The sequence below is a fragment of the Eumetopias jubatus genome, unplaced genomic scaffold (genome assembly GCF_037043125.1).
Source record: "Eumetopias jubatus isolate StellerSeaLion01/CBP00866 unplaced genomic scaffold, mEumJub1_p1.0 scaffold_15, whole genome shotgun sequence".
In the NCBI taxonomy this organism is placed as follows: domain Eukaryota; kingdom Metazoa; phylum Chordata; class Mammalia; order Carnivora; family Otariidae; genus Eumetopias; species Eumetopias jubatus.
This window is the reverse complement of record NW_028274821.1, coordinates 94530866-94555131: the sequence shown is the minus strand read 5'-3', so window position 1 is coordinate 94555131 and position 24266 is coordinate 94530866. Positions and strand designations below refer to the sequence as shown.

The 24266-nt window shown below is 61.8% G+C and overlaps 4 protein-coding genes across 4 annotated transcripts; 1 reads left to right on the top strand and 3 right to left on the bottom strand.

Moving 5' to 3' along the window:
- Positions 1-1592: 1592 nt before the first annotated feature.
- NELFB (negative elongation factor complex member B) lies at positions 1593-12096 on the bottom strand. Its single transcript, XM_028094607.2, has 13 exons — positions 11796-12096; positions 11375-11538; positions 11138-11237; positions 10542-10772; positions 8276-8461; positions 7564-7676; positions 6897-6999; positions 6557-6652; positions 6193-6335; positions 5980-6086; positions 2990-3131; positions 2666-2774; positions 1593-2522 (listed from the first exon to the last, which is right to left on the bottom strand). The coding sequence occupies exons 1-13, from the start codon at positions 11895-11897 to the stop codon at positions 2376-2378; spliced, it is 1743 nt and encodes a 580-aa protein (XP_027950408.1). The 5' UTR covers positions 11898-12096; the 3' UTR covers positions 1593-2375.
- Positions 12097-13999: 1903 nt separating this feature from the next.
- On the bottom strand, positions 14000-15946 carry STPG3 (sperm-tail PG-rich repeat containing 3). Its single transcript, XM_028094633.1, has 6 exons — positions 15840-15946; positions 15589-15746; positions 15349-15483; positions 15163-15251; positions 14642-14942; positions 14000-14515 (listed from the first exon to the last, which is right to left on the bottom strand). The coding sequence occupies exons 1-6, from the start codon at positions 15944-15946 to the stop codon at positions 14382-14384; spliced, it is 924 nt and encodes a 307-aa protein (XP_027950434.1). The 3' UTR covers positions 14000-14381.
- Positions 15947-17714: 1768 nt separating this feature from the next.
- CIMIP2A (ciliary microtubule inner protein 2A) lies at positions 17715-21264 on the top strand. The gene is made up of 7 exons (XM_028094572.2): positions 17715-18013; positions 19141-19355; positions 19437-19702; positions 19799-19925; positions 20253-20347; positions 20768-20885; positions 21106-21264. Exons 1-7 carry the CDS (start codon positions 17958-17960, stop codon positions 21192-21194), a joined length of 966 nt encoding a protein of 321 aa, XP_027950373.2. The 5' UTR covers positions 17715-17957; the 3' UTR covers positions 21195-21264.
- On the bottom strand, positions 21185-23672 carry TUBB4B (tubulin beta 4B class IVb). The gene is made up of 4 exons (XM_028094570.2): positions 23528-23672; positions 23129-23237; positions 22923-23033; positions 21185-22386 (listed from the first exon to the last, which is right to left on the bottom strand). The coding sequence occupies exons 1-4, from the start codon at positions 23582-23584 to the stop codon at positions 21326-21328; spliced, it is 1338 nt and encodes a 445-aa protein (XP_027950371.1). The 5' UTR covers positions 23585-23672; the 3' UTR covers positions 21185-21325.
- Between the last annotated feature and the right edge of the window lie 594 nt (positions 23673-24266).

Here is a 24266-nt window from a genome sequence, read left to right as displayed (position 1 = left end):
GTGGGCGGGACTTAGGCTGGACGGAGGCGCCAGAGGGGAAGGTCTGGCCGGCCCGGCCCTCGGGTCACCTATCCTCCTCGGCCCTACAACCCTCTTGGCGTGTCCTTGCCACCCGGTAAGGCTCGGGGGCGGGGGGCATCCCCACAGCCCCTTGCATCTCAGCCCGTCCTCCACAGAACCCCTACCTCCCCAGGGACATCAGCTGCGCCCGGCTCCCCACACGGAGGGGAGTAGGGCAAGAGCAGAGGGGACCATGTGCCTAGCGGGGTCTCCCCAATCCCTCCCTTCTTCCCCTCCCCTGGCCCCAAGCGGGGGGCTCCCAGAGTAGAGCTCCTTTCCTTCTCCTCCCCCTCCTCTTCCAGAGTCTGGGGCTCCATGCCCTCCTTCTGCCCTTCCCTCTTCCCCCATCCCCACCCACCCACCCCCTGCCCCGGCTTAGAGCCCTCCCACCCCAAGGACAGTTTAGCACACTGGGACAGAAATTTCTAGAGCTGGGGGAAGACCCCCATGTACAGCTCAGCGTCCTGGTCAGGGAGCAAACTTGGGAAGAACTTAGGCCAAGATGTGGCAGGTGGGGGTTCCTGTGTCCCTGCCGCCAGCCCCGTTCCCATCTCCGCACAGACGGGCCCTCCTGGATGACCCTCTCCTCTGCCCGTTCTGACCAATGGAAGCACGTCTTGGCCCAGGCTTGTCTGCAGTCCCCTCCCCAAGTGAGTTCATCAACCCACAGTGTGCCCAAAGCTAGTCCGGCCCTCTGTCCCTCTGGCACCGGCAGTCCAGAGTCCCTTGGCTGCCCTGCTCGGGGTCCCTCGACGTCACCCTCTTAGCCTCCCTTTGCCCACACAGGCCCCCCTGCCCAGCACACTGCCTCTGTAGCTTTCCTGCACCTGTGACCAGCAGCGACCTGCATCCGGGAAATGTTAGTCATGGGCTGGGGAGTTCCTGTTTGTCCATCAGTTCAGTGCCCTCGGGCAGGGTCACCGCACTGAGACAGCACTGCACTGCTCCTCAGCATCCTCCTCTCCAGCTGTGGGCCCTGGCTCCCCAGGACCCACTGCCCCCTCTGCACAGGGGCAGGTGCTTGGGGCCTTGGGCACCTTACCCACCCCATGGGCAGGTGGTACTCTCAGGCTTCCCGGGTGTCCCACGATCCCAGCATGGGGGGGCGGGGGTGAGGTCCTGCCTGGCTGCTTCTTAGGGAAATTGGAGGGGGACCACCCCCCAGCACCTGCACCCACAGAGGTCTCCTCCCTAAGAATGTCCCTCCTCCCAGGGACAGGGCCAAGCATCCAGACCATGGCCCACAAAGGCAGAAATGCCCTTAAGAAGGTACCTGCCCGGGGTACCTGGGTGGCTTAGGTGTTAAGCATCTGCCTTCAGCTCAGGTCACGATCCCAGAATCCTGGGATGGAGCCCTGCATCGGGCTCCCTGCTGGGTGGGAAACCTGCTTCTCCCTCTCCCACTCCCCCTGCTTGTGCTCTCTCTCCCTCCCTGTCAAATAAATAAATAAAACCTTAAAAAAAAAAAAGTACCTGTCCACCTGCACTACATCCAACCCTCAGGCATGCCCAGGAATAGCTCATCCACTGGATTTACCCAAACACCTTTTATTTACATAAGCGAAAGTCTGTGTGCAACAGCTCTCACTTGACCAAGACGGTGCAGCTGAGCACACTGCTCCAAGGGTAAACTGAGGCAGCCATTCCTCAGCCACGCCTGCTACACGGGGTGCTGCTGGCCAGGGGAGAAACAATTCGTTGCCTGTGAGGCCATGGGTTGGCCAGACCATCCACTGTGAAACACTCAGGAGCTCCTCAGAAGAAGCCAGGTTCAATCTGCAGGTGATCGGACCCAACAAGCCACATGATTCTGCCAATCGGTGCCAACAGGGCTGGGCCCACCGCTTCCCTCAGGCCTGGGTCCTCCTGCCCTCTCCCCATGGAAAAAGGTGGCTTTTTCCTAATCCCAACTGCTGCCAATCTGCCTCCCCTACAGAAGTGGAAACCCACAACAGGAGGCAGGAATGAGCCAGAAGCTTTCCACAGCCTGGGAGTGAGTTCCAGGGGCCAGCTGGGCACATCAGACCCAGAGCTGTCCTCCAAAGCAGCAGACAGGGGCCTATGAGGAGCAAGAACACAGGTCCCAGGATCCAGGTCAGGGTGGGGCTGAGGCACAGCGGAAGGGTGCCCCACGTGCAGGACATCCAAGGGTGGGGGGTGCTCAGCTCCATCCAGCCCATCCCCATGAGCAGCCAGTCTGCCTTCAGGAGAGGTGGGGTCCCCGACACTCCAAGTCCAGGGGAGCTCCTTCTGGCCAGCCAAGGTCCCAGACCCACCAGGGGCCCTGCCCAGTCCTGAGCAGCCCCGGTGAAGCCTCAGAGCCCAGCCGGAGCGGACACAGTGGGGAGGGGCAGCTCCAGGGCCGGAGTCTCTGCAGCCTGGGCCGGGCTGGGCTTTCGGTGCTCTAGCTGCTCCAATTTCTCTCCGAGCTGAGAGTAAAGTTCCTTCACCGCCTCTCCACTCTACGGGGGAAAGTGTTTGGCTTTGGGGCGGGCCCCAGGGCTACTCGGAGCAGACCCCATGGTCACTCGGGACACGTCCACGCAGGGGACATGCACACAAGGAGAGGGTCAGGCTGGCACAGGCCGAAGGCTGGGGCACCCACCTGGCCGGTGGGCTCCAGTGCCTTACGCAGGGCTTCCAGCTTGGACGGGGCCACCCGGTGGTGCAGGTGGATGAGGAGCCGCAACACGTGTCGCTGCACACTCTCCTTCCTGGAAGAGGCCACAGCAGCACTGCAGTGACCCAGAGCTGCCCCCGCCCAGCTGGGCCACACGCCCCGCCCCCCGCTGCCCAGCTGTGTCACACACCCCCGCCCCCCCCGCCCAGCTGGGCCACACACCCCCACACCTGCCCCCCTGCCTAGCTGTGCCACACCCCCTGCCCCCAGCCCCCCAGCCCTGGCAGCGCACAGGCGGAAGGCAGGCACCTGGGTGAGGCTGTGAGGAGGAAGCCATCAAAGAGGCTCCTGCAGAAGTCCTCCAGGGCGAACTCGTCAGCTAGCAGCGCCAGGTTCCCCATGAGCAGGTGCAGGAAGATGTCACCAAATGCCAGGTCGCCAAAGGTCTCCACTGCAAACACAGCAGCGGTCGGTCCCGCTCACCCTGCCATCCCCGCCCCTGGACCGGTGGATGGTGGGGAGGCCGCAAAGCAGCAAGGTCACCTGAGGACAGGGGGGCCGGTTTTCCTGCAAGCCAGAATCAGGGGCCTGCACAGGCGAGGTGGACAGGGCAGGGGGGCGGCCAGGGGCCCAGACCTAGACAGTGAAGCAAGGCTACAGTGCGAGGGCTGGGCTGGGCACGAGAGCCCATCACCAGTGGCTGTGACCCATGGCCAAGGGACTCTGGATTAAGTGGACTCCAGGAGAGAAAAAAACTCTGAACAGATCAGAAAGCAAAGAAAAACCCAGGCAAGTGCCACGGCACCAGCCCGTGAGTTCGACCAGACTGCTATCGGCACGGTTCTGGAACAAACACAAGAGAAGAAAATGACTTCACGCTTTGAAGCCATGGACTCCAAAACTTAAAAGAAACAGCTAAGGTGACTACCAAGGAACCTCACTGATAAGCAGTGACAGAAACGCCTACGTGCACAGCCAACGGGGTCAGAGCCCCAGCTGGAGGGCAGGAGGCCACAGGGGGACATGCACGCGGACACAATGCTGTGTACCAGCTGCTCGAGGTGCCGCCAGGGTGCTCTACGACAACGGACCCGGCCGACACCAGCGGCACCGAGTGCAAGCTGACCCGGGCGCGTCAGACGCAGCCGAGGCGCGCTCCTGCCACGCACCTGAGTGGACAGGACACGCAGGCAGGTCCACAGTCACGACAACAGGGGACACTGCCCACAAATTCCCAACAAATCCCACAGACCCTACAGACCGTGCGAAACCCGGGAGGCAACAAGGAAACACGAGAGTTGGGAAGTGAGACACTTGTTTGAATCCTGATTTGAGCAAACTACTCATAGAAGAATGTCACATGGCAATTGGGGAATCATGGCCACCAGCAGCACCTGGCCCCATGTGTGGCCACGGCTGCACCGCGGTTTCTGACAGCACCCGTGTCTTGTAGAGACACCTGCTAGGTCCCTCACAGTTGCAATGCTGCCAGTCTGGATTTATGTCTAGACCATCACCGCGGGCCCCCATGTAGGCAGCTGATAGGCACCGGGCTTCACCATGCTGTGCTCTTTACTTGTGATTTCATCAGAAATCCTCACAATAAAAAGCTAAAACATAGGGACGCTTGGGTGGCTCAGTCGGCTGAGTGTCTGCCTTCGGATCAGATTGTGGTCCTAGGGTCCTGGGATTGAGTCCCACATAGGGCTCCCTGCTCGACGGGCAGCCTGATTCTCCCTCTGCCTGCCACTCCCCCTGCCTCCCCCTCTGACAACTAAATAAAGTCTTTAAAAAAAAAAACAAAAACAGAAAGGAATTTTTTAAACTGGCATCCATTCTTACTAGCTCCCACTAATCACATAAAGGAACAACTATACTTGGGGCGCCTGGGTGGCTCAGTTGGTTAAGCGTCTGCCTTCGGCCCAGGTCATGATGTCAGGGTCCTGGGATCAAGCCCCACATCGGGCTCCCTGCTCAGTGAGGAGCCTGATTCTCCCTCTCCCTCTCCCTCTGCCTCTTGCCCTGCTCATGCTCTCTCTCTGTATCTCTGTGTCTCAAGTGAATAAGTTAAAAAAAAAATCTTAAAAAAAAAAAAGAAGGAACAACTATACTCTTCCTAAACACAAGAAAAGGCCTGCATCCCTGCCCACGGGGCAGGAGCACGTGGCCGGGAGACGCGGGTGCTCCTGATGCAGGCAGAACATCCGTGTCTAGCCGACACTGTTAAACAAGAGAAAGAAACAAAGAGAAGTGCTGAAACGAACAGAAATGATGAGACAAATGCAAATTATTTGCAACCGCACTCTTGGAAGTTTTCAGAAACATACTGAAATGCTCCAGCCTCTGTGGCCAGGGGGAGGATGGCCCCGAGATGTGTCCACGTTCTGATCTAGGGGCTGGTGAGCGTCCTACCTCACGTGGTAAGAAGCCCCAGGATGGGCCCAACACCATCCCAGGTTCCTATGCTGTAAGAGGGAGGTGGGAGGCCGGGGGCCGGAGTCAGAGAGACACGGGGTGAGAGCACCTGGGAGGGTGAACTGCAAGATGCAGCCGGGAGCCAGGGTGTGGGCGGACCCGAGGAGCTGGAGACAAGGAGACAGAGTCTCCCTGGAGCCTCCAGAAGGAGCCAGACCTGCCCACACCTCGACTGTAGCCCCAGGAGACTCACTTCATCCTTCCGGCCTCTGGGGCAGTAAGAAAGTAAGTTCATGTTGTTCACTTAGATGAAAGCTGGATATAAATTAAAACCCACAAACAGCTTCCTTCGCAAACAGAACACAGAAAACGTAACACACGCGCCATCCTCAGACCTGTCAATGACCCAGAAACATGCTTAGCAAGGGACGTGCGACATCTCTATGAAGCAGCCTCAACTCCCCAGATGAGCCCGGGGGCGGCAGAGGGAAGGCCAGGTGCTCCTGAACACTAACCTTTCTCCCTGGCTCGGCCTGCAGCTTATTCCTGAAGGGGTCCACTCAGGCCCCCTCCCCTCTTCTTCCTACCAGGAAGCAACCTGGCCCCCACCCCACATAGCCAGACACTGTTGAGGGTGGGTTCTCTGCATGGTCGCAGGACTGAGGGGCTCCACTCCCTCGCCAGGTAGGGTAGAAGTAAGACAGCTCTTGCACCACAGTGGAAAGCGTCCTTCCACACATGGTGACCACGGTAAAGGGTGTCTGAGTCTACCAAGCCGGGCCCCACTCGCTCTTGTACCAGAACAACTTCCAGAAGACCAAGACTGAGAAGTGAACCCAGCTGACCCCACAGAGGTGGGGCAGGGCACGGGCCTGCACACTCACCGAGCCCTGGCAGCAGGCGGAGGAGAGCGTTCTTGTTCCTCTGCTTGGTGATATGCAGCACGTAGTAGAGCCCCACCTCGCAGGCCATGCGCTGCTCCTGCAGGAACCTGCACCAGCGAGGACGGGTCGCCCCTGAGCCGCACGCCCTACACAGCCTTCCGAGGGGGGCCACAGGGGGCGAGGAACCCCCACCCACACCCCTTGAGCCCGTACTTGGTGAAACTCTCTGGAAGCGTGTTTGGGTACGTGACTGGGGCTTTCTCCTCGGCTGGGAGCTTCTGATCCACGTTGAAGGTATGGTCGTCCACCACGAAGGACATGAGCATGGGCAGGAATCTGGTGATGAGCTCCACCTCCTAGGCCAGGAGAGAACCCAGAACTGGTCCCGCACAGCCCCGCCTTTGTCCTGCATGTGCCCCACCCTTCGCCCACCCACCTCACATCCATCTTTTCTGGATATCAATCTAAAGGCCTGGCCCTCCTTCCCACCTCCCAAGACCCCACCTTGCTGATCTTCCTCGGGCCCACAGAGCCTCTCGAGAAAGCCACGGAAACAATCCCACCACAGTGCCGTTACCATCTTGGGCTCCTTGAAGACCTGGCTGTCAATCATGTCCCATGCCCCCTGGCCCAGGGCCAGCAGCCTGAGCAGCAGGAGGAGATCAGGGCTGTCCTGTGGGAAAGTGAAGGCCTCAGCACATGCACACCTGGGCCTCCCTCCCCCAGTGAAATTACTCGTTGCTGCAGAGTCCTCGTGGTGCAGCCAGAACCATCAGCTTCGCTCACAGGCTCCCCACATGCCCACCACCCATCAGGAGGAGTACGGGCTCTCACTGGGGCCAGCAGACCTGGCCGCCAACGGTCCACACCCAGACATCTACCCAGGAGGCAGCATGCAGCCAGCTCAGCGCACTCACCCTGGGCAGCGTCTCCTGGCCGACCAGCTCCTGCAGGTGTCTGACGGTGCTCAGTGACAGCGTGTTGATGGCAAAGGGGTCACACAGGATCATGGACAGATCCCTGTGAGGACAAGCACACTGAGCTAACGTGGCATGGCCACTGTCCTGGGGAGAATGGCCCCTCCACACAGAGCAAGACTGCCCACCAACTCTGGATTTCTTCCCAAAACAACTTCACCGTTCATAACTTACCTTTAACTTAATCAAAATGCCAAAGAGTCAAAAGAGTTGTTTTTTTTTTTAATTAAGCTCCCATTTTGGTTCTGAAAACCTGACCCTGATTCTGTAAGCACATCCAAGATCCCACAGAGACCGTCACAGAGAGAAGGTGGTGCTGGGAGCCAGATCCCACCAGCACAGAGGGCCCCGAGGATGGTGCTGACCACCCACCCCTCTGTTGCAGGCAGGCCCCAACGACTGCAGGCACCAGAGCCCCAGCCCAGGCCCGGGCTCCCCCGAAACTCTGAGCGCCTCAGCCGCAGTAGCCAGGCCTCTCAGCCGTGCGCACGAGCACCAGGCACTTCTAAAACACACTGGAACAAACCGCAGAAACAACCTGCTCATCCGAACACCTGTGGACAGGACTTTGGGGGCCGGGGAGCACCTGTACAAGGCTGACCCTTACCCCAGGACTTGCTCCTGCCCCTTCTTCACTCCGTCCAGAAACCCCTGCAGCTCCCGGGCCCTCTTGCTGTCCACAAACCGCTCGCGAATGCAGGCGTCCAGGCACCAGGTAAACTGCGGGGAGGAAGGGCGGTCAGGACGCGATCAGAGACCATGGCCTCCAGACAGCACTCGTGCTCACTGCTCAGGAGCGGCCAGGGCCCAGGCCCCACGTAGGCAGCAGGACTCACTGCCTCACATGGTCCAGGCCCAATATGGTGCAAAGGCAGACAGGCCTGAGGTCCCACATCCCCAGGGGGCCAGACGGTGCATGGAGGAGACAGTATTTGTGCTCTGTTCTCAAGGGGCCTCCCTGTCGGCCCCCCTTTGTGGGGGTGGGTGCTACAGTCTCACATCCTGACACGACACAGCCCCCCGGGAGGTGACACTGTCTCAGGCTGCACAGAAAACCCCACCCCTGGAGCACAGTACACAAGCGGCCCCCAGGGGCTCTGGAGCAGGGGAGGGCCAATGGCCTAGGAAACCCCAAAAGAAGCTAGAGCAAGCGTCCAGGAGCGGCCACGGGGCCTGTCCCAGCCGTAGCAGAGGAAGGCCCGGAGCAGGCAAACAAGGGGGGGTGCAGGGCGGATGGCCCCCTGCCCGAGCCTGGCTGGCACCCTGGGGGGTGGGCGTGGACGGGGAGGAGATGGGGGAGGGGCCGGCAAGGCCACCACCTTGTGGCAGGGGTCCACAGAGCAGATGTCGCCGACGTCCAGCTCGTGCAGAGACATGAGCAGCTCGGCCCGCAGTGTACAGTAGTGCACGTTGCGGGTCCGGAGGAAGAGGGTCCGTAGGAACTGCAGCACCATGTCATACAGCTTCACATTCTTCCCCACCATCTGCGTCAGCTTCTGCACCACCTGGTGGGGAGGACCCGCGCCACAGTGTCACCAACGGCCCTGGGGCGGCACCGCCCTATCCTGACACCCGAGAGTTTCCTCTCTCACAAGACGCCAGCTCTGTGTCAGGAGGTGGCATTTCTGGTGTTTAAGGAGATGAAGTCCACATCAGATCCCACAGCTTCTCTGAAAGGCCATCGACCTGTGACCCCAGATCCCCCGAGCCGCGTGGGAGGTCTGCCGCCCGCCTGCCCAGTCCGCTGGTACAGGGAGACTCAGGCCTGGGACTCTGGCTCCCCGCATTGTCCCAAAACTCGAGGCCATGTGGCAGCCCCGTCCCACGTCCAGCACCTGTCCCTATTCCTCGGCAGGGACCACCCACTTCTGCAACCCACACCCCACACAGAAGGCTCCTGCCGCGCCACCGCAGCCAACAGGAGGGAGCGCTGCTCACTGCTCGCTGGCCGTGAACAGGAGCTGGGCCTCTAGCTCTAACGCTGTTTAGAACACACAGCACAACCTGAGGTAACGGACAACACAGCACCCCAACAGCCACCAGGCCGGGCACAGTGACTGCAGAGCGAAAGCAGGGACAGCCGAAGCAGTGAGCGCAGGACAGGCAACCTTGGGGGGCCCGGGCAAGGCCTCTTCAGCAGGAGTCAGGGACCCCAACACACAGAGCAGACCTGGAGCACCACCCAGCGGGCACCTCCGGTGCGGACAAGAACTGCCACATGCCTGCCCTGACCACAGCCCAGACCTGGCCTTCCAGCAAACAAGAAGTGGTGAGGCTCAGGCTCAGGCCAGCTGGGCCCAGAGCCGTGGCCCCAGTGGCTGAGCCACACCCTACATACCATGGGCGATACCCTCTCCCCTTGCAGTGGGTGAAGGCCCAAAGGACCCAGGCCGCCAAGGGGGACACTGGCTTGGAGGAAAATGTGAAGAAGAAGCAAAAGACCACAGGCAGGAAGTAGTACCGCAACCACCGGCCAGACCGTGGGAGAAAGCATTAGTTCAGATCCCACTTCACGCCAGCGCACACCCCTCGGCGAGAAAGCAAAGGACCAACAAAACACCCAGCGGCACTCAACTGACCTGGTGGCTCGCCACCATCACCTCCCTCCACCGTTCAGCTGTCATGCCGGAGCAGGTCAGGACACTTCAGTGACCCCCAACTCACTGGGAAATGCCAAAGTCTCCATGGGGGTCTCAAGCCCTCCTGAGCTCACCCCCCAATCTACTCACCCGCTTGTTTTCGGCTCCAGCCCTGTAAGCCTTCTCATCCCAGTCAGCTTGCTCCCCTTCAGAGCCCGTGCTCACTTCCCAGCCCTGCCGCGCCTTACTCTGCGGCCTCATGTCTCTGCAGCCCTTGGCCACCCCTTGAGCTCTGGGTGACCGTGTGACACTTACTCTGTAGCATCTGCCTCCCTACAAACTGTGAGTGCCCCAGGCAAACACCCTGACCTCTGGGATCAGTGAAGAGTACAGGCACCTATGGCAGAAAGTCAGGACTCAAGAAACGTTTGCCAAAGCAATGAATGAATCAGACATAGAACAGGAGAGAGGCAGGGCACCTGGGGGCTCAGTGGGTGAAGCAGCTGCCTTTGGCTCAGGTCAGGATCTCGGGGTCCTGGGATCAAGCCCCACGTCAGGCCCCCCTGCTCAGTGGGGAGCCTGCTTCTCCCTCTCCCTCTGCCCCTCCCCACTGCTCATGCTCTCTCCCCCTGTGCTCTAATTAAAAAAAACAAAAAAACAAAAAAACTTAAAAATAAAAAAGGAAGAAACAAAAGAGGGGCGCCCGACTGGCTCAGTCAGTAGAACACGTGACTCTTGATTTGAGGGTTGTGAGTTAGAGTACTTACAAATAATATCTTAAAAACAAAAAACAACTTCCCTGAGCCGAAAGAAGAAACGATGAACTTCACTGCAAAGGCTTGCCAAGTCACCAAGTGCCAAGTACTTAAGAGCAGAGACCCACACTAGGCACAGCATCACAAAGCCCCCTGGCCAGCCACACATACAAGCCCACCGTCCCAGCAGCAGAACAACTGAAACCCGCACGGGGGTGGGAAAGGGGGTGGTCAGGGCACCCCTGCCTCACCTCGCCCTGGCGCCTCGTCTTTGGGGAAGGACTGAAGAAGTTGTGGAGCACGGAGAGCTCGGTGCTGAAAAGTGCACTCTCCTTCTCCAGGATGTACTGCTTCAGCAGCGGGGAAACTTCATCCCCGAACAGTGCCTGGTTGTCCTGCCAGATCTGCCGCTTCACCTCCACCGCGCAGGCCCGGTATAGCTCCTTGTCGGCCATCACCAGCTTCAGCTTCTTCTCCGGAACCTACACGCCCACACAGACCACCCCCTCCAGACAGCTCAGGAGGCCTCAGCGCCCCCAGCAGAGACCACCTCAGGCTCAGGCCCAGCCCCACCGGCAGGGGCACCTGTGCCCGCACACCGGGCCCAGCAGATGCAGGCAGCCAAGCTGAATACAAACAGCTCTTGCCAAGCCGCCATGGGTCCCACAACCCAGTCTACACGCCAAGCTCCAGTCTCTGCCTGGCTCGTGCCCCTCGTCTGGGCAGACAGACAGCTCAGGGAGCCTCCCCAAGTGCAGAGCTGCCACCCTGAGCCAGGGCAAGCTCCACCTCCCCAAGTGAGGGCGCTGGGCAGAGCGAGCCGAGCTCGTTGGCCTGTGGTTTTTACCTTGGGCAAGTGTTTCATGACGCACATTACCACGGGCTGCAGGGACGGCATCTTCACCAGAGAAAAGCTCTTCTCCAGGAGGTCTTCCAGTTTCTTGTACCTGGAAAGACTCCCTTTCTGAGGCAGCACCACAGGCCCCAGTGGGAAGCAGCTGTCTACTGGTCCCAAACAGCTGCCACACCAGGGGACGGGTCTCCACGGGCGGGAGTGTGGCCACGGGGTCGGCGGCCCACCTACCTCTCCTCGGCCTTCCCCTCTGAGGCGATGGCCGACACGCGCTCCAGCAGCTTGTCCCGGAGCTCGTCGAACACCGACTGGTGGAACTCCAGCCGCGGCGTCCCGTGCAGGTCCAAGAAGGGCAGGGCGGACTGCAGGGAGGGCAGCAGCACGCCATTCTCCGTCTGCGGAAACAGAGGGCCCGTGTGCGCGGGGCTCGGTTTTGCTTCCTGGGGCGGGGGGCGAGCACAGACGGCTCAGTCGCAGCCACGCCTGGCCAGCACCCCGGGTGCCCGGAGCACGGCGAGGCAGGTGCAAGGGTGCTCCCGGCAGCCGGGCCATAGCCCAGCCGGAGTCCGTCTGCGGGGGCCCCGGTTCCTTCGCCGGGAACAGACGCAGCTGCCCGCAGGAACACATGTGCCCGCTCCGCGCCGGGCCCCACCTGAAACTGCTCGATGGCCTTGAGCGGCTCCGTGCAGTTGGTCAGCGTCTCCTTCAGGTCCTCGCCGTTGGCCACGCCCAGGTCCTGCAGCCCCGCGAACATGGCCGAGGCCGCGGCCCCCGCCCGGCTCGGCGCCCCATCCCCGCCGCGCTCCGCCGGCGCCGCGGCGGCCGCCGCAGGCCCCCCCGGAGTCCGCTCGCTCGGGCCTCGGAGGCCGCCCGAGCTCCGCTCGCCGGCACCCTCCAGCTCGGCCAGGTCCCGCCCGCAGCGCGGCTCCGCCTGGACCGCAGCCGCCCACTTCCGTCCTGCAAGGCCGGGTCCGCCCGCCAAGCGGTCCCCCGGAAACGCCGCCGCCGCGCAGAGGTTCCTGGGAGAGGCGCGGCGCGGCGCCCGGCGCCTGGCTGACCCGACGCGGGCGCGGGCTGTGTCCCGGTGTCGCGCGGGCTGTGGACGAGCACCCCGCCCACCTGAGCCGCGGCCCGCCCCCGAGGCTCCAACCCGCGGCTCCTCCGCGGCCGCGTCTCCTGCCCGGCCCCGCGGCGTGCGCTGCCCCTGTGCGGGCAGGGCGGGGTGCTGCGGCGCACCTGCGGGTGGGGCGACCGGGGAAGGGGTGCTGCCGGCGGGGGTCGGCCTGCTTACGAATTTCAGAACTGATATTTGGCCAAGTACACTTTATTTTTTATAATCATGAAAAATCCTGTGGCTGACTTTTGACGCTGAGAGTATTTTCGCTTCAAGAAAAGGAGCAGTCCGCCCTAGCTGCTCCCTGCCCCTGGGCCTCACCAGGTGCACGAACCTCTCTCTCCCTGGGACTTGGCTCCCTCCTTGTCAAACGGAGGCGGGGATGAAGCTCACCGCATAAGCTTGTTGCAAAGACTAAACTCTAAGTGTGCTTCCAGGTGCCTAGCAGAGACCTAGCAGAGACCTGGGGGACGAAGTGGGATCGTGACCAAGGACAGGTATCCTCGCTCTCATCACCGTGAGCATCTAACCCCCAAGCTAACCCAAGGTGGTAGGCCCTCAGGCTGACTTGTCCGTCCTGACACACTGTGAACGCAAGGCTCAGGTTTCATGGTGTCCCTTGTCCCTTGCAGTGCAAGAAGCTCATACAAAGTCAGTGGACACTGCCTGGTGCGCACCCTCCATGGGCTCCTCACTGCTAAGTGTGCAAGCCCCTGAACCCAGCATTCAGCCCTCTGCAGCCTCTCACCTCACCAGCTCACCTCCTTCCATCCAAACAGCCCTGTATCCTCCCAAGTTTGGACACACCAAACATCACACCCTCTCCCTTTTTGTGTGCCATGGTTTCTGAGGTTTATCCTGCTAGAAATTCCCTTCCTACTGCCCAGCAAACTCTTGATCATCTTTAAAAGTCACTTCCGCCACTGCCTCCTCCAGAAAGCCCTCCCTCTTCAGCCCAGCTGGAGGGCATTGCTCCATCCTTACTGCTGGTCCCACTCCTGACTTTGAGCCCTAGGGGTTGCTTTCCACCCCCTTCCCCCCGAGCCAAGCTCCCGAGGCCAGACCTTCCACAGCTCTGTCTCTGTTGCCTGCGGCTGAGCTGGTCAGCCCGGGGCCTAAGGACAGCCATCTGCCATGCCACTGCTCTGATTCTCAGGGGTGTTGGGGCTCAACCCCCAGTGGCTGAGCCCTAGAGGAGGTCACAGGTGCACTGCACTCAGACTCCCTGGGCTTTGGCCTCCCTGCAGAATGGACTGCTGTCCACACCACAGCAGCTGTTGCAGTGCCTTTTTGGAGGGGTCAAGCTCTGGCTCAGGACACGGGTGGCACAAGAAGGGCCTCTGCAAGAACTGGCATGGTGACAGGAGCCTCCACCAGCTGCAGGTGAGGCCCTTGGGAGGGAGGCAGTCTTGGGGACAAACCCTGGGTAGAAAGGCGGGTTGCTGCTGTGGGCACCCTAACAAGTGAAGGCCCAGGAAGTCTTTGGGTATGGCATGGCCTGCACGGTGCTGGGCAAGTTCACAGGGTCTTTGGGCAGGAGCCAAAGAAGTGGGGCCAGGCCCTGACCAGCTGGTCCTCTGGGCCCTCCCTGGTGGCTGGGCAAGCTGACCTCACCTCAAGAGGGCAGCTGACCCTTGGGTAGACTGGCAGCTTGACCACTCCTCTGGGTAGCACAACTAGGTGGGGGTGTCCTGTATTGCCCACAGGGCCCCCTCCCATCGTGTCCCCAGCCAGGAGGTCCCAGGCTGCTACCCCACCCACCCTAGAGAAGAGGGCACCAAAGGGGAAGCAGAGGAAGACCCCTGGCCAAGGAAAGCCAAACATGACAGGTGGGCAGCAGGCCACATCTGAGGGACAGCTCACCAGTCAGGCACACAACAGAGTTGGGAAGAACCCACAGCATCTCTGTATGGCAAGGGTGGGGGGCAGATGGACTTCAGGCTGGGCCCTCCCTGATGTCCACGGCTCACAGAGGGGTTGGCCGGCCAAGAGCGTGGATCAGAGGCACCCAGAGAGTCAAAAGGCCGAGTTGGAGGCCCTTAGTTCCCCAGGGAGGCCTGGGAAGGCCCCCAGGGAGACCAGGGTTCCATGGATAATCGGGTGGCCGGCTGTGCGGAGGACGCACTACAGGGCGCAGAAGGGCCCGGTGTCATGGCGCTTGGGTCTTCGGACACCCTGGATCACCACTCCAGGCGCCGAGGGGAAGCGCGAGTTACAGCAATCCTCCACGTAGTAGGCGGCTGGGCCGGGACTGCGGGCTGCAGGGAGAAGGTGGGAGCCCCACCTAGGCTACAGCGCCAGCTGCCACCCAGCGCCCAGCTCCCCACAGGCTGAGTCCCCACCCCTGCGCGCGGCCTGGCCTCCTCTCTCAGAGCTCTCCTTACAGGAGCTGACCCAGGAGGCGAACGCAGGGGAGCGGCTCATGGAGAAGGCGGGCGGACGGGGGCTCTGCAGGCGGCACCCAGGCAAGATGTTGTAGGTGTTGGGGCTGGGGAGCTTCTCGCCCCCCGGGGCCTGCGGAGGGGCCTGAAGCTGGGGCTGGGTACGGTAACCCGCACCCCCGGCCCGCGGCAGCCCCGGGCGGGCGGGGGCCTCAAGTGTCTTGGAGGCGGGGCGGCGGCCCCCAAAGCTGAAGGCCCGGAAGGCAGGCCGGCTGAGGGGCTGATAGTCCGCGGGCGACGGCCACTACAGGGAAAGAGGCTGCTGCAGGCCCCTCCCGCCCCGACAGGCTCCGCCCCTCGGCCCCCGCCTCCAGCCCGCCCTCCCTCGCCCCCTCCTCCAGCCCGCCCCCTCCACGGGCCCCGCCCCTCCCTGGCCCCTCCTCCAGCCCGCCCCTCCACGGGCCCCGCCCCCCCGGCCCCTCCTCCAGCCCGCCTCCTCAGGACTAGCTAGGCGGGCCCTCCACCTTTTGCTCTTGGTTAAAGTCGGCCTTCTGCGTGAAGGGGCTTTCGCTTTGGAACCACAAGACCTGCCACGCCCTGCGGCCACCGCCGTCTGCAGTAGCAGCAACGTGGTTGGGGAGGGAAGGAAGGCTGGTGGCCGGAGCCCCACTCCCAGGGCAGGGGGCGGGGCGCAGGGAGGGGGCCCGCACCGCGGGTGGGGAACCTGCGGCCGATGCTGAATTGGGGATGTGGGGAGGACTCGCGCACTGAAGCATCCGGCACCGGGTACTTGGCGGGGCCGGGGATCTGCAGGTCGATCACGATGGGTGGGCGTCGTTCCAGCCCTGGCAGGAAGCAAGCTCTGGTTTGGGGACTCAGCAGACGCCTCCCACCCCTGCCTGCCTCCCCAAACCAGACCGAGGTGGGGGGCAGCCAGGGCCCTTACTCACACAGCTCTCTCAGGTTCTGGGTGCAGATAGGGGGGCGCTCCTGGAGGGAGCCCGTTTGCATCCTGAGGCCAGCTTGGAACTCCTGCACTCCTGGGGGCGGCGTCTCCTTCCAGTCGGTCTCTGGCTGGGGGCCCCACAAGAACACACTACCCTTGGGCCTACAAGGGAGAGAGGGGAGCGCTGTCCACCCAGCCCAATGGCCACCCCATCTGGACTGTTCCCCCAGCGCACCCAGCTCCCTGAGAATTTACTGGGCTGGCTCAAGTGGCTTCTGCCTCGGGGAGCCATGGGTCCAGTGTTGGCCTCCACTGATGTAAAAATTCGCCAGGAATTTCACAGTTTTCTGGTCAAAATTCATTGTCAAAGTATCTGGCTCCCTTCCCCAGGGACACCTTGGGGCTCTGTGACCTCATTAGCCAGCCATGGACACCCCCTGCCTCAGTTGCCAGGGACTCCCTGGGGAAGGAGCATTGTCCAGCCCTGGAGGGGCTGCTACAGTGGGCCCCTCAGAGAGACCCCTCCCCTGGCCAGCCAGGTGGGTCACTCTGGCGTCAGCCTGGGCCAGGAGGACCCCTAGCCTGCCTGCCCCAGCAACTTCTGGCTTGGCCTCCTTTCCTCTCTTCTCCCCTTCCTTACCCCAACCCCTCTCCTCTCGTAGGATCTGGGGTCTCTTGGACGGCCAGGGTCCACCTTAGCAGGGCTTCTGGGACGACCGGGGCCTCTGCACAGGGATGAGAAGAGCAGCTGCTATGGGCTGCCCAGCTGTACCAGGCCATCCAGAATGAAGGGGGAGGGTGGAGGGATCCAGGGAAACTCCCTGGAGGAGGAGCTCCTGCTGGAAACCCAGCCCTCAGAAAAGCAAAGCAGTGGAAAGTGGGTCTGGGCGGACCATGCTGACCACAGAGGCAGGCTGGGGACTGGAGCTGCCTGGTGACCCAGGCAGGGGGCCCGTCTTCTGCTTAGTTGCGCAGAGGCTGTAAGGTGTCCCAGACGAATGGGGCTGCCCGGGCTGAAGAGTGAAGGAATAATGAGCCCAAATGAGGGAGAGCCCGCCTGGGCACCAGGGCCCTTGCTGTGCCCTTCGCAACCGGCCAGCCTGCCAGCCCTAGCCCTGGTCTTGACCTAATCCATGCAAGCAGGGCCCAGTCAAGAGCAGCTCATCCTCCAGGCCTACCCCACTCCGACCAAGTCTCTTTCTCTGCAGATCTCTCCCATCCAACACTGACCCTGCCTGGCCTGGGGAGGCCCTCCGGATGGATGGAAGGAGGGACAGATAGAAACCTGCTTCAGGAAACACGTGTTTCATTAGGGTGAGGGGCTCTTGGCCCGTGCTCTGGGCCCCTCCCTTGTTGCATGGTGTTCTGCAGGTGCAGCTTTCGTAACAAAGCCCCCGTCACTGGACATTTGAGATAGCCCCAGTTTCTCCCTGTGTCAGATACTACTACGATGGCTGACATCCCACAGATGTCCTCAGCTGGATGCCTGTCGCTTCCTTCAGACGGATTCCTGTGAGCAGAAGCGGCCCGTCCGAGTAGGTAATGTCCGGTGTCCCCCAACTGCTTTCCGGACCCCGCGCCTGTGGCCTTGCTGGGCCAGCACCAACCACCTCCGTGAGGTTCAACCTTGTGTCTCTGTGTCCCCCGACTGTGGATTCTCTTCTTGAGATGTTCACATTACGTTTTCCTGCCATAGAGCTACTTTTTCTTGTTTTTGTGAAGTTTTTACACTGATAGTATATCTCTTCATAACACTTGTTGCGATATTTTTTTTTCCCCAGCTTGTAGTCTGCCTTTTAGTATTTGTGTGTGTGTGTTTGACATGTACTAGAATCTGCTCATCTTTTCCTTTGATACTTTCCTTTGCTTTTATAGTTAGGAAGTCATTCCTATACAAAAAAAAAAAAAAAAAATCAGGGATTATTTAAAATGGCAAATGGTGCGCAGTTCCCGGGGAAAGACTCTCCAGGACAGAGTCCCAACAGCCCTGAAGCTCAGACACCTCCCCGAGGAGGCCTCCCACAATGCCCGAGAAGCTTCCAGGGCCTCTGGTCTGAGGAGGGGGCTTGGTGGGAAAGCTACTTTTCAGTTGGCCACTGGGGGCAGCAAGTCTGGCGGGGCCAACGCGGCCGTCCCGATTCCCGGAGCTCTGAGGCCCCCAGGCTGACACTCCTAGCCTGTTGCCTGTCTGGGCCCAGGAGTTCCACCTGTAACATGGGAGCACTCACAGGGTTAAGGAGGGGTCCTGGGCCAGGTAGGGCCCAACAATGGCAGGCCCCTTCACAATGGTTTCCAGGCAACTGGGACTCCTCTGAGGGGAGGGAGGCAGACGCTGGAAGGGGCTGGGGCCACCAAAGGTGCTGTTGAGGCCAGATGACAGCTACTCAGAAACACAACCTCTTCACGCCAGAACCTCACTATATCCCTGGGTAAGTGCTGGAGCCCTGGAGGAGGATGGGCTCGGTGGAGGATGGGGCAGCGGGGCTGGGCCTAAGGGCTCAAGGCCACCCGTGAAGAGAGCACCAGAGCTGGTCTCCAGGGAGTGGGGGTGAGGCCTGAGGGCAGGAGCACTCCCTGCTCGGCCTGTGCTCAGAGCCCCACCAGACGGCCAACATGCCTGTGAAGAGCAGGACACGGGAGACAGCCCAACAGCTGCCCGAGGCTGGCTAAGTAAACCCTGGATGCCCCAGAGAGGGCTGCGTGTCTTAAAGACTTTAGCCTCCAGAGTAGGCTGATTGGCAGGGACGCCAGGCTGCCTCGCTAGGTACCCCTGACGTAAAAACTAAAAGCGAGCCCTCTGTGGAGTGTATGTGTGCACCTACGTGCACACGGATCCCTGGGAAGGCAGGCAGGCTGGAAGGAGTCAGGCCCAACTTTTCACAGTGGTTCTGGGGGAAACGCTGGGCCAGGCGACACGGAACAGGGCTCCTACCCTTCCTGCCCTAGTCCTGCTTCTCGCTCAGACTAGCAATTCTGCATTCGCTTTGGCAGTTTTTTCAAAAGAAAACAATTCTCACCGCTTGGGTGATCATTCCGGCCCCAGCACTACCCCCACTTGGGGCCTGCGGTGAGGCCTACACTACTTCCCCTTGTCTCTCTAAACGACACTCAGCTCAGCCACCTCCTACCAGCAGCACTCTTGCCTGCCTCTCAAGTCCTGGCCTCGCGGGTGGCCAAGGTCCAGGCCAAATCCCTGCAAGGCCTCCCCAGCGGGACCACCTTGTATAGATTGGGCGGTGCCTGGGTCCAGGCCCGGACCCTGTCACCATCCCTGTGAATGCTTCAAGGGAGCAGTTCCCTGTTCCCTCATCCTGGAGCTCCATGGCTGAGGATGGCTGGGTAGAGAGCAGACGGTGACCTGGTGGTGAGGACCGTGCAACTCACCTGTGGGCCAGGCCTGTTCCTGGCACCTGGCCTGAGCCGCCCATTCAAGCCTCAAGAGCCTCAGAAGGCAGGTGCTCCTGGGACTGGCATCTGCAGGTGAGGGCAGGTACCTTGCCTGTGGCCCGGCTCCACGCCCTGCGCACAGGGGCCCTGCCTCCACTTCCCTCTGCAGCTATGCCGGATTCTATCCGCAGCTGCGCTACCAGGTGGGGGACACCTATGGGCGCACCACAGCACAGCTGCTCACAGACCCCAGCGTGCAGAAGAGCCCCTGCTCTGTGCTGTCCCCCATATCCAAGCCCAAGTTCACCGAGGACTTCAGCAAGTCCAAGCCACCTCCGATCCCCCGCCGTGACCTGACTGAGCCCTACGTCCCCCACTACACAGGTGAGCCGCCCGCCCACCAGCCTTGCCTGCCCCAGGCTCACCCTCCTGCTGTTGTCACTCATACCCACCCTGTCCGTACAGATCTGAAGCCCTACAAGCACTTTGAGATCCTGGGCCAGTTCCCACCCCGGAAAGTGGATGCCCAAAGCGGGCGGCCGGGGGTAGAGAATGTATCCAGGCAGGTCCTGCTGCCTGTGGGCTTCATGCCCTACCCTCCCTACCCCCCGTGCCCACCAGGCAGGAAGGGGGACTCCAGAGACTTCGGACGCCCAGGCCTGCGGCTGGCATACGGGGAGGAGGGCTGGAGGAGCACCACCCCCGTCCGTGAGGCCTCTGGGCAGGAGCAGGTAACTGGGAGAGGCGGAGAGGCGCTGGGACCAAGCCTCAGCGCAGCCAGACCCAAGCAGGGGCTGAGGCCGTGACTCGCTCCTCTCCCACCCCAGCTCTACCATTGCAGGAGGGATGAACACCCACCCCCAGCTCACCAGCAGGAGACGCTAGACGTGGGCAGGTTCCACAGGCTGCCCCAGCTCGACCACCCCAGCCTGATCCAACGCAAAGCCATCTCAGGTGGGTGCCCAGGGCGTAGGTATGAGCTCGCTCACTCCCCACACGCACTCCAAGGCTCCAGGGGCCCAGACAGGATGAGAGTGAGAGCAAGTGAGAACTGCCCATGGGCCTATCCCCAGCCCTGCCCCGAGAACTGTTTCCTAGAACCCGTCTTCTCCCAGAGCTCCTGCCCACCCACAGGCCCCTGGCCCCAACAGGCAATTGACAAACGTCTAGGAAAGGGGAAGAGCCCCAACAGACGGCCCTGACACACCTGGGAGCAGGGGGGTATGCCCAGGGGAAGGTGGACGGGACCTGGGGCAGGACCCTGACCACTTCCTCCCCTAGGCTACGCTGGCTTTGTCCCTCGCTTTGCCTGGGTGATGGGGGTGAATTACCGCGACGGTGTCACACAGGCTATGGATGAGTTTGACAAGAACCAGGTACAAGGACGCCACCCCTGGGCCTGCTCCCAAATGCCCAGCACGGCCCGCAGAGTGGCATCCACACCTCTGGGCAGGCACCAGCATGGCCAAGGTTCAGCTGGCTTCCCTGGAGGGGGCTGTGAAGGGCAGCCTTCCTTAGAGGCCCCGGGAGGAACCCGTCTGTTCTCCTGGGTCTAGGCTCCCTGCTCGGTAGTGCTGTGGGGAGCGGTGAAAACAGAGGAGACCCCTGGAAGGAGTCAGGCCCAACTTTTCACAGTGGTTCTAGAGGAAACGCTGGGCCAGGCGACACGGAACAGGGCTCCTACCCTTCCTGCCCTAGTCCTGCTTCTCGCTCAGACCCCAGCCGCCACCACGACCTACTCCTTACTGGCTGAGCTGAGGAAGGTAGCATAGGTCAATACCTGCCTCTTTCCACAGTTCCTCTTCAGAAACCCCATCTGTGCCGTGGGTGAGAGGCTGCCCAAAACACACTGGCCTAGCAACACCATCTACAACAGCCAGGGCCTGATACCTTTCTACATGGGGTTCATACCATGTACGTACCCAGTGGGTCCCCTCACCTACCTCCTAGACAAGGGCGCAGTGACCAGGCCACTCTATGGAGGAGTTGGGTGACTGGCCCTCCAGAGGTTCACTGCGGATAGGCCAGGCCGGGCAGGAGGCAGGTGCCCAGGGCAGCCCAGACCCTCCAAAACTGACCGCCAGCTGGGCATGTGGCAATGCCAGGGACTCAGCTGCAGCACTGTCCCTTGTAGCCACGCAGGACAACTATGCGCTGACGTTTGGCAACAGTACCCGCAAGGCGTATCAAAAGGAACTGCAAAGACGACACCAGACACTATGAAAATGCTTTAATGGTGGCGTCTGTACAGCATGTGACGTCAAGACAGGAAGGAAAGCAAGTGCACACAGAGAACAGGTTGTGAGTGAATAAAGAGTTCACACAGCTTCTGTGCGCTTTACCAGGTAACAGCTCTAGGCCACCTCCTCCTCGGCCTCCTCCTCAAACTCGCCCTCCTCCTCGGCCGTGGCGTCCTGGTACTGCTGGTACTCGGACACCAGGTCGTTCATGTTGCTCTCGGCCTCGGTGAACTCCATCTCGTCCATGCCCTCGCCCGTGTACCAGTGCAGGAAGGCCTTGCGCCGGAACATGGCGGTGAACTGCTCGGAGATGCGCTTGAACAGCTCCTGGATGGCCGTGCTGTTGCCGATGAAGGTGGCAGACATTTTTAGCCCCCGGGGTGGGATGTCACACACAGCCGTCTTCACATTGTTGGGGATCCACTCCACGAAGTAGCTGCTGTTCTTGTTCTGCACGTTCAGCATCTGCTCGTCCACCTCCTTCATGGACATGCGGCCCCTGAATACTGCGGCCACGGTCAGGTAGCGGCCATGGCGTGGGTCGCAGGCGGCCATCATGTTCTTCGCATCAAACATCTGCTGGGTGAGCTCAGGCACCGTCAGGGCCCGGTACTGTTGGCTGCCTCGGCTGGTCAGTGGGGCGAAGCCGGGCATGAAGAAGTGCAGGCGAGGGAAGGGGACCATGTTGACAGCCAGCTTGCGCAGGTCAGCATTGAGCTGGCCAGGGAAGCGCAGGCAGGTGGTGACCCCACTCATGGTGGCTGACACCAAGTGGTTGAGATCTCCATAGGTAGGTGTGGTCAGTTTTAGGGTTCTGAAGCAGATGTCATAGAGGGCCTCGTTATCAATGCAATAGGTTTCATCTGTGTTTTCTACGAGCTGGTGGACCGAGAGAGTGGCATTATAGGGCTCCACCACCGTGTCCGACACCTTGGGCGAGGGCACCACACTGAATGTGTTCATGATCCTGTCTGGGTACTCCTCCCGAATCTTGCTGATGAGGAGGGTACCCATCCCGGACCCAGTGCCCCCACCCAGGGAGTGGGTCAGCTGGAAGCCCTGCAGGCAGTCGCAGCTTTCAGCTTCCTTCCTCACAACATCCAACACTGAGTCGACCAACTCCGCGCCTTCTGTGTAGTGCCCCTTGGCCCAGTTGTTCCCAGCACCGCTCTGACCTGGAAGAGGGCAGCCAGTCACTCTTTGCTGGGCATGTGGTCACCACTGGTCACCCGTGCCAAAAAGCCCAAATAATGTGGTGGGAGGGAACACACAGAGCTCAGCCTGCAGGTAGAGCAAATGGACTCCCAGACTGATAAAGCAATAACCCACCCGTTTAAAAATTAAGTTAGGAGTCAAGCCAAGATGGCTCAACAATAAGCCATGCCCTCCCACAGGCAGCCCCTGCCAATTCTCAAGGACAGATGAGCTGCAAACACAGCTCCCACTGCCTCCAACTCAATGTTGGTAGCAGAAAGATTACATCTGCAGCTTCCTTCCCTGCGGGTGGACAGCTGGGCCTTCCTCCCAAAGCCGCTTTAGGAGATTGAGAGACTCCAGGAAGAGGAGGTGTGTGTGGGGGGGGGCGAGCTTCTGCCCGGAGTGGATCAGGACCTCAGCTCTTCGGTGCTGCCGGCAATGACCTTGGGCACCCCCCGACCTTTGAGCCATCCTGGCCATCAGGCCGCCGCCCAGCCCCTATGCCGCGGCTCACCGAAAACGAAGTTGTCTGGCCTGAAGATTTGCCCGAAGGGTCCCGAGCGCACGGAGTCCATGGTGCCCGGCTCCAGGTCCACGAGCACAGCGCGGGGCACGTACTTGCCACCTGGGGCGGGTTGGGGGGAGGGAGGAAAAGGACCTCAGCGAGAAGAGCGCCGCGGGAAGGCAGAAAGGAGTTGGGGAAGAGGCGTGGTGTCTCACCGGTGGCCTCGTTGTAGTACACGTTGATCCGCTCCAGCTGCAAGTCGCTGTCGCCATGGTAAGTGCCGGTAGGATCAATGCCATGCTCGTCGCTGATCACCTCCCAGAACTGCGAGGGACGCGGGCGGGCCGGGCTCGGGCTGAGTCACGCCGGCGGGGCCCGGAGCCGGCCCCGCCCCGGATGGGCGCGGCCCTCCCCTCCCCCCACGCCGCCGCCTCCGCCGCCGCCGCCGCCAGGTCAGGTCCGTCCCCGGAGGCCCGCGCCGCCCCGGCTCCCACCCCGTGCCGGGCCGCAATGCGGGTGGCCGCTCGCCCACCCGCCCGCTGCCGCCATCTTTTCTGCTGCCCGCCCGTCCGCCCGGGACACCCGCGCCGGGCCCCAGGCGCCCCACTGCTCACCTTGGCGCCGATCTGGTTGCCGCACTGGCCGGCCTGCAGGTGCACGATCTCCCTCATGGCGGCGGCGGCGGCGGCAGCGGCGGCGGCGCTGGCGGAAGGACGGACGCAAGAGCGGAGGAACGGGCGCGCAGAGTGCTACAACCGACGCTCCGCCAACGCTTATATAGCCGCCGCGCCCGCCCCCGCCAGCCTCCTATTGGGCTGCCAGAACGAGGCTGGCAAGCGTCCTGGTTTGATTGGCTGCGTTTCCCGTCAATCCGGCCGCCTAACGCCCACCTTCCCAACGCCGTTCGCTCTTTATTGGTCCGCCTCGGCCTCCGCTCTCCCTATCAAAACCCCCTCCCTCGCGCTGCAGTGCTCTGTCCATTGGATGTTTCAAATGATTGATTTGCCCCCTCATTGGCCGGCTTCGGAGAGCACGCCGCCCGGAGGCCGGCGTCCTGGTAACCGCCGCAGTGCCGCGGGGACGCGCGCGGGCGGGGCGGGCCTCCCGGGGAGGGCCAGCGGGCGGGGCCGGGCCGGGCCGGGGGCGGGGGGAGCGCAGGCCCCGGGTCCGCGCCCGGAGAAATGCAGGTGGGGCGGCGGCGCGGAGCTGTGCCTTTGCGGGCGGGGCGCGCTCGCGAGCTGGAGACTGCAGCCCCGGGGGGCGAGCGCGCGGGCCCGGCCGGCCGGCCGTGCGTCCGGCCCGCCGAGCGCCTTCCCCGGGTCGGCTGCCGGGGACCCAGGGCAACGGAACGAG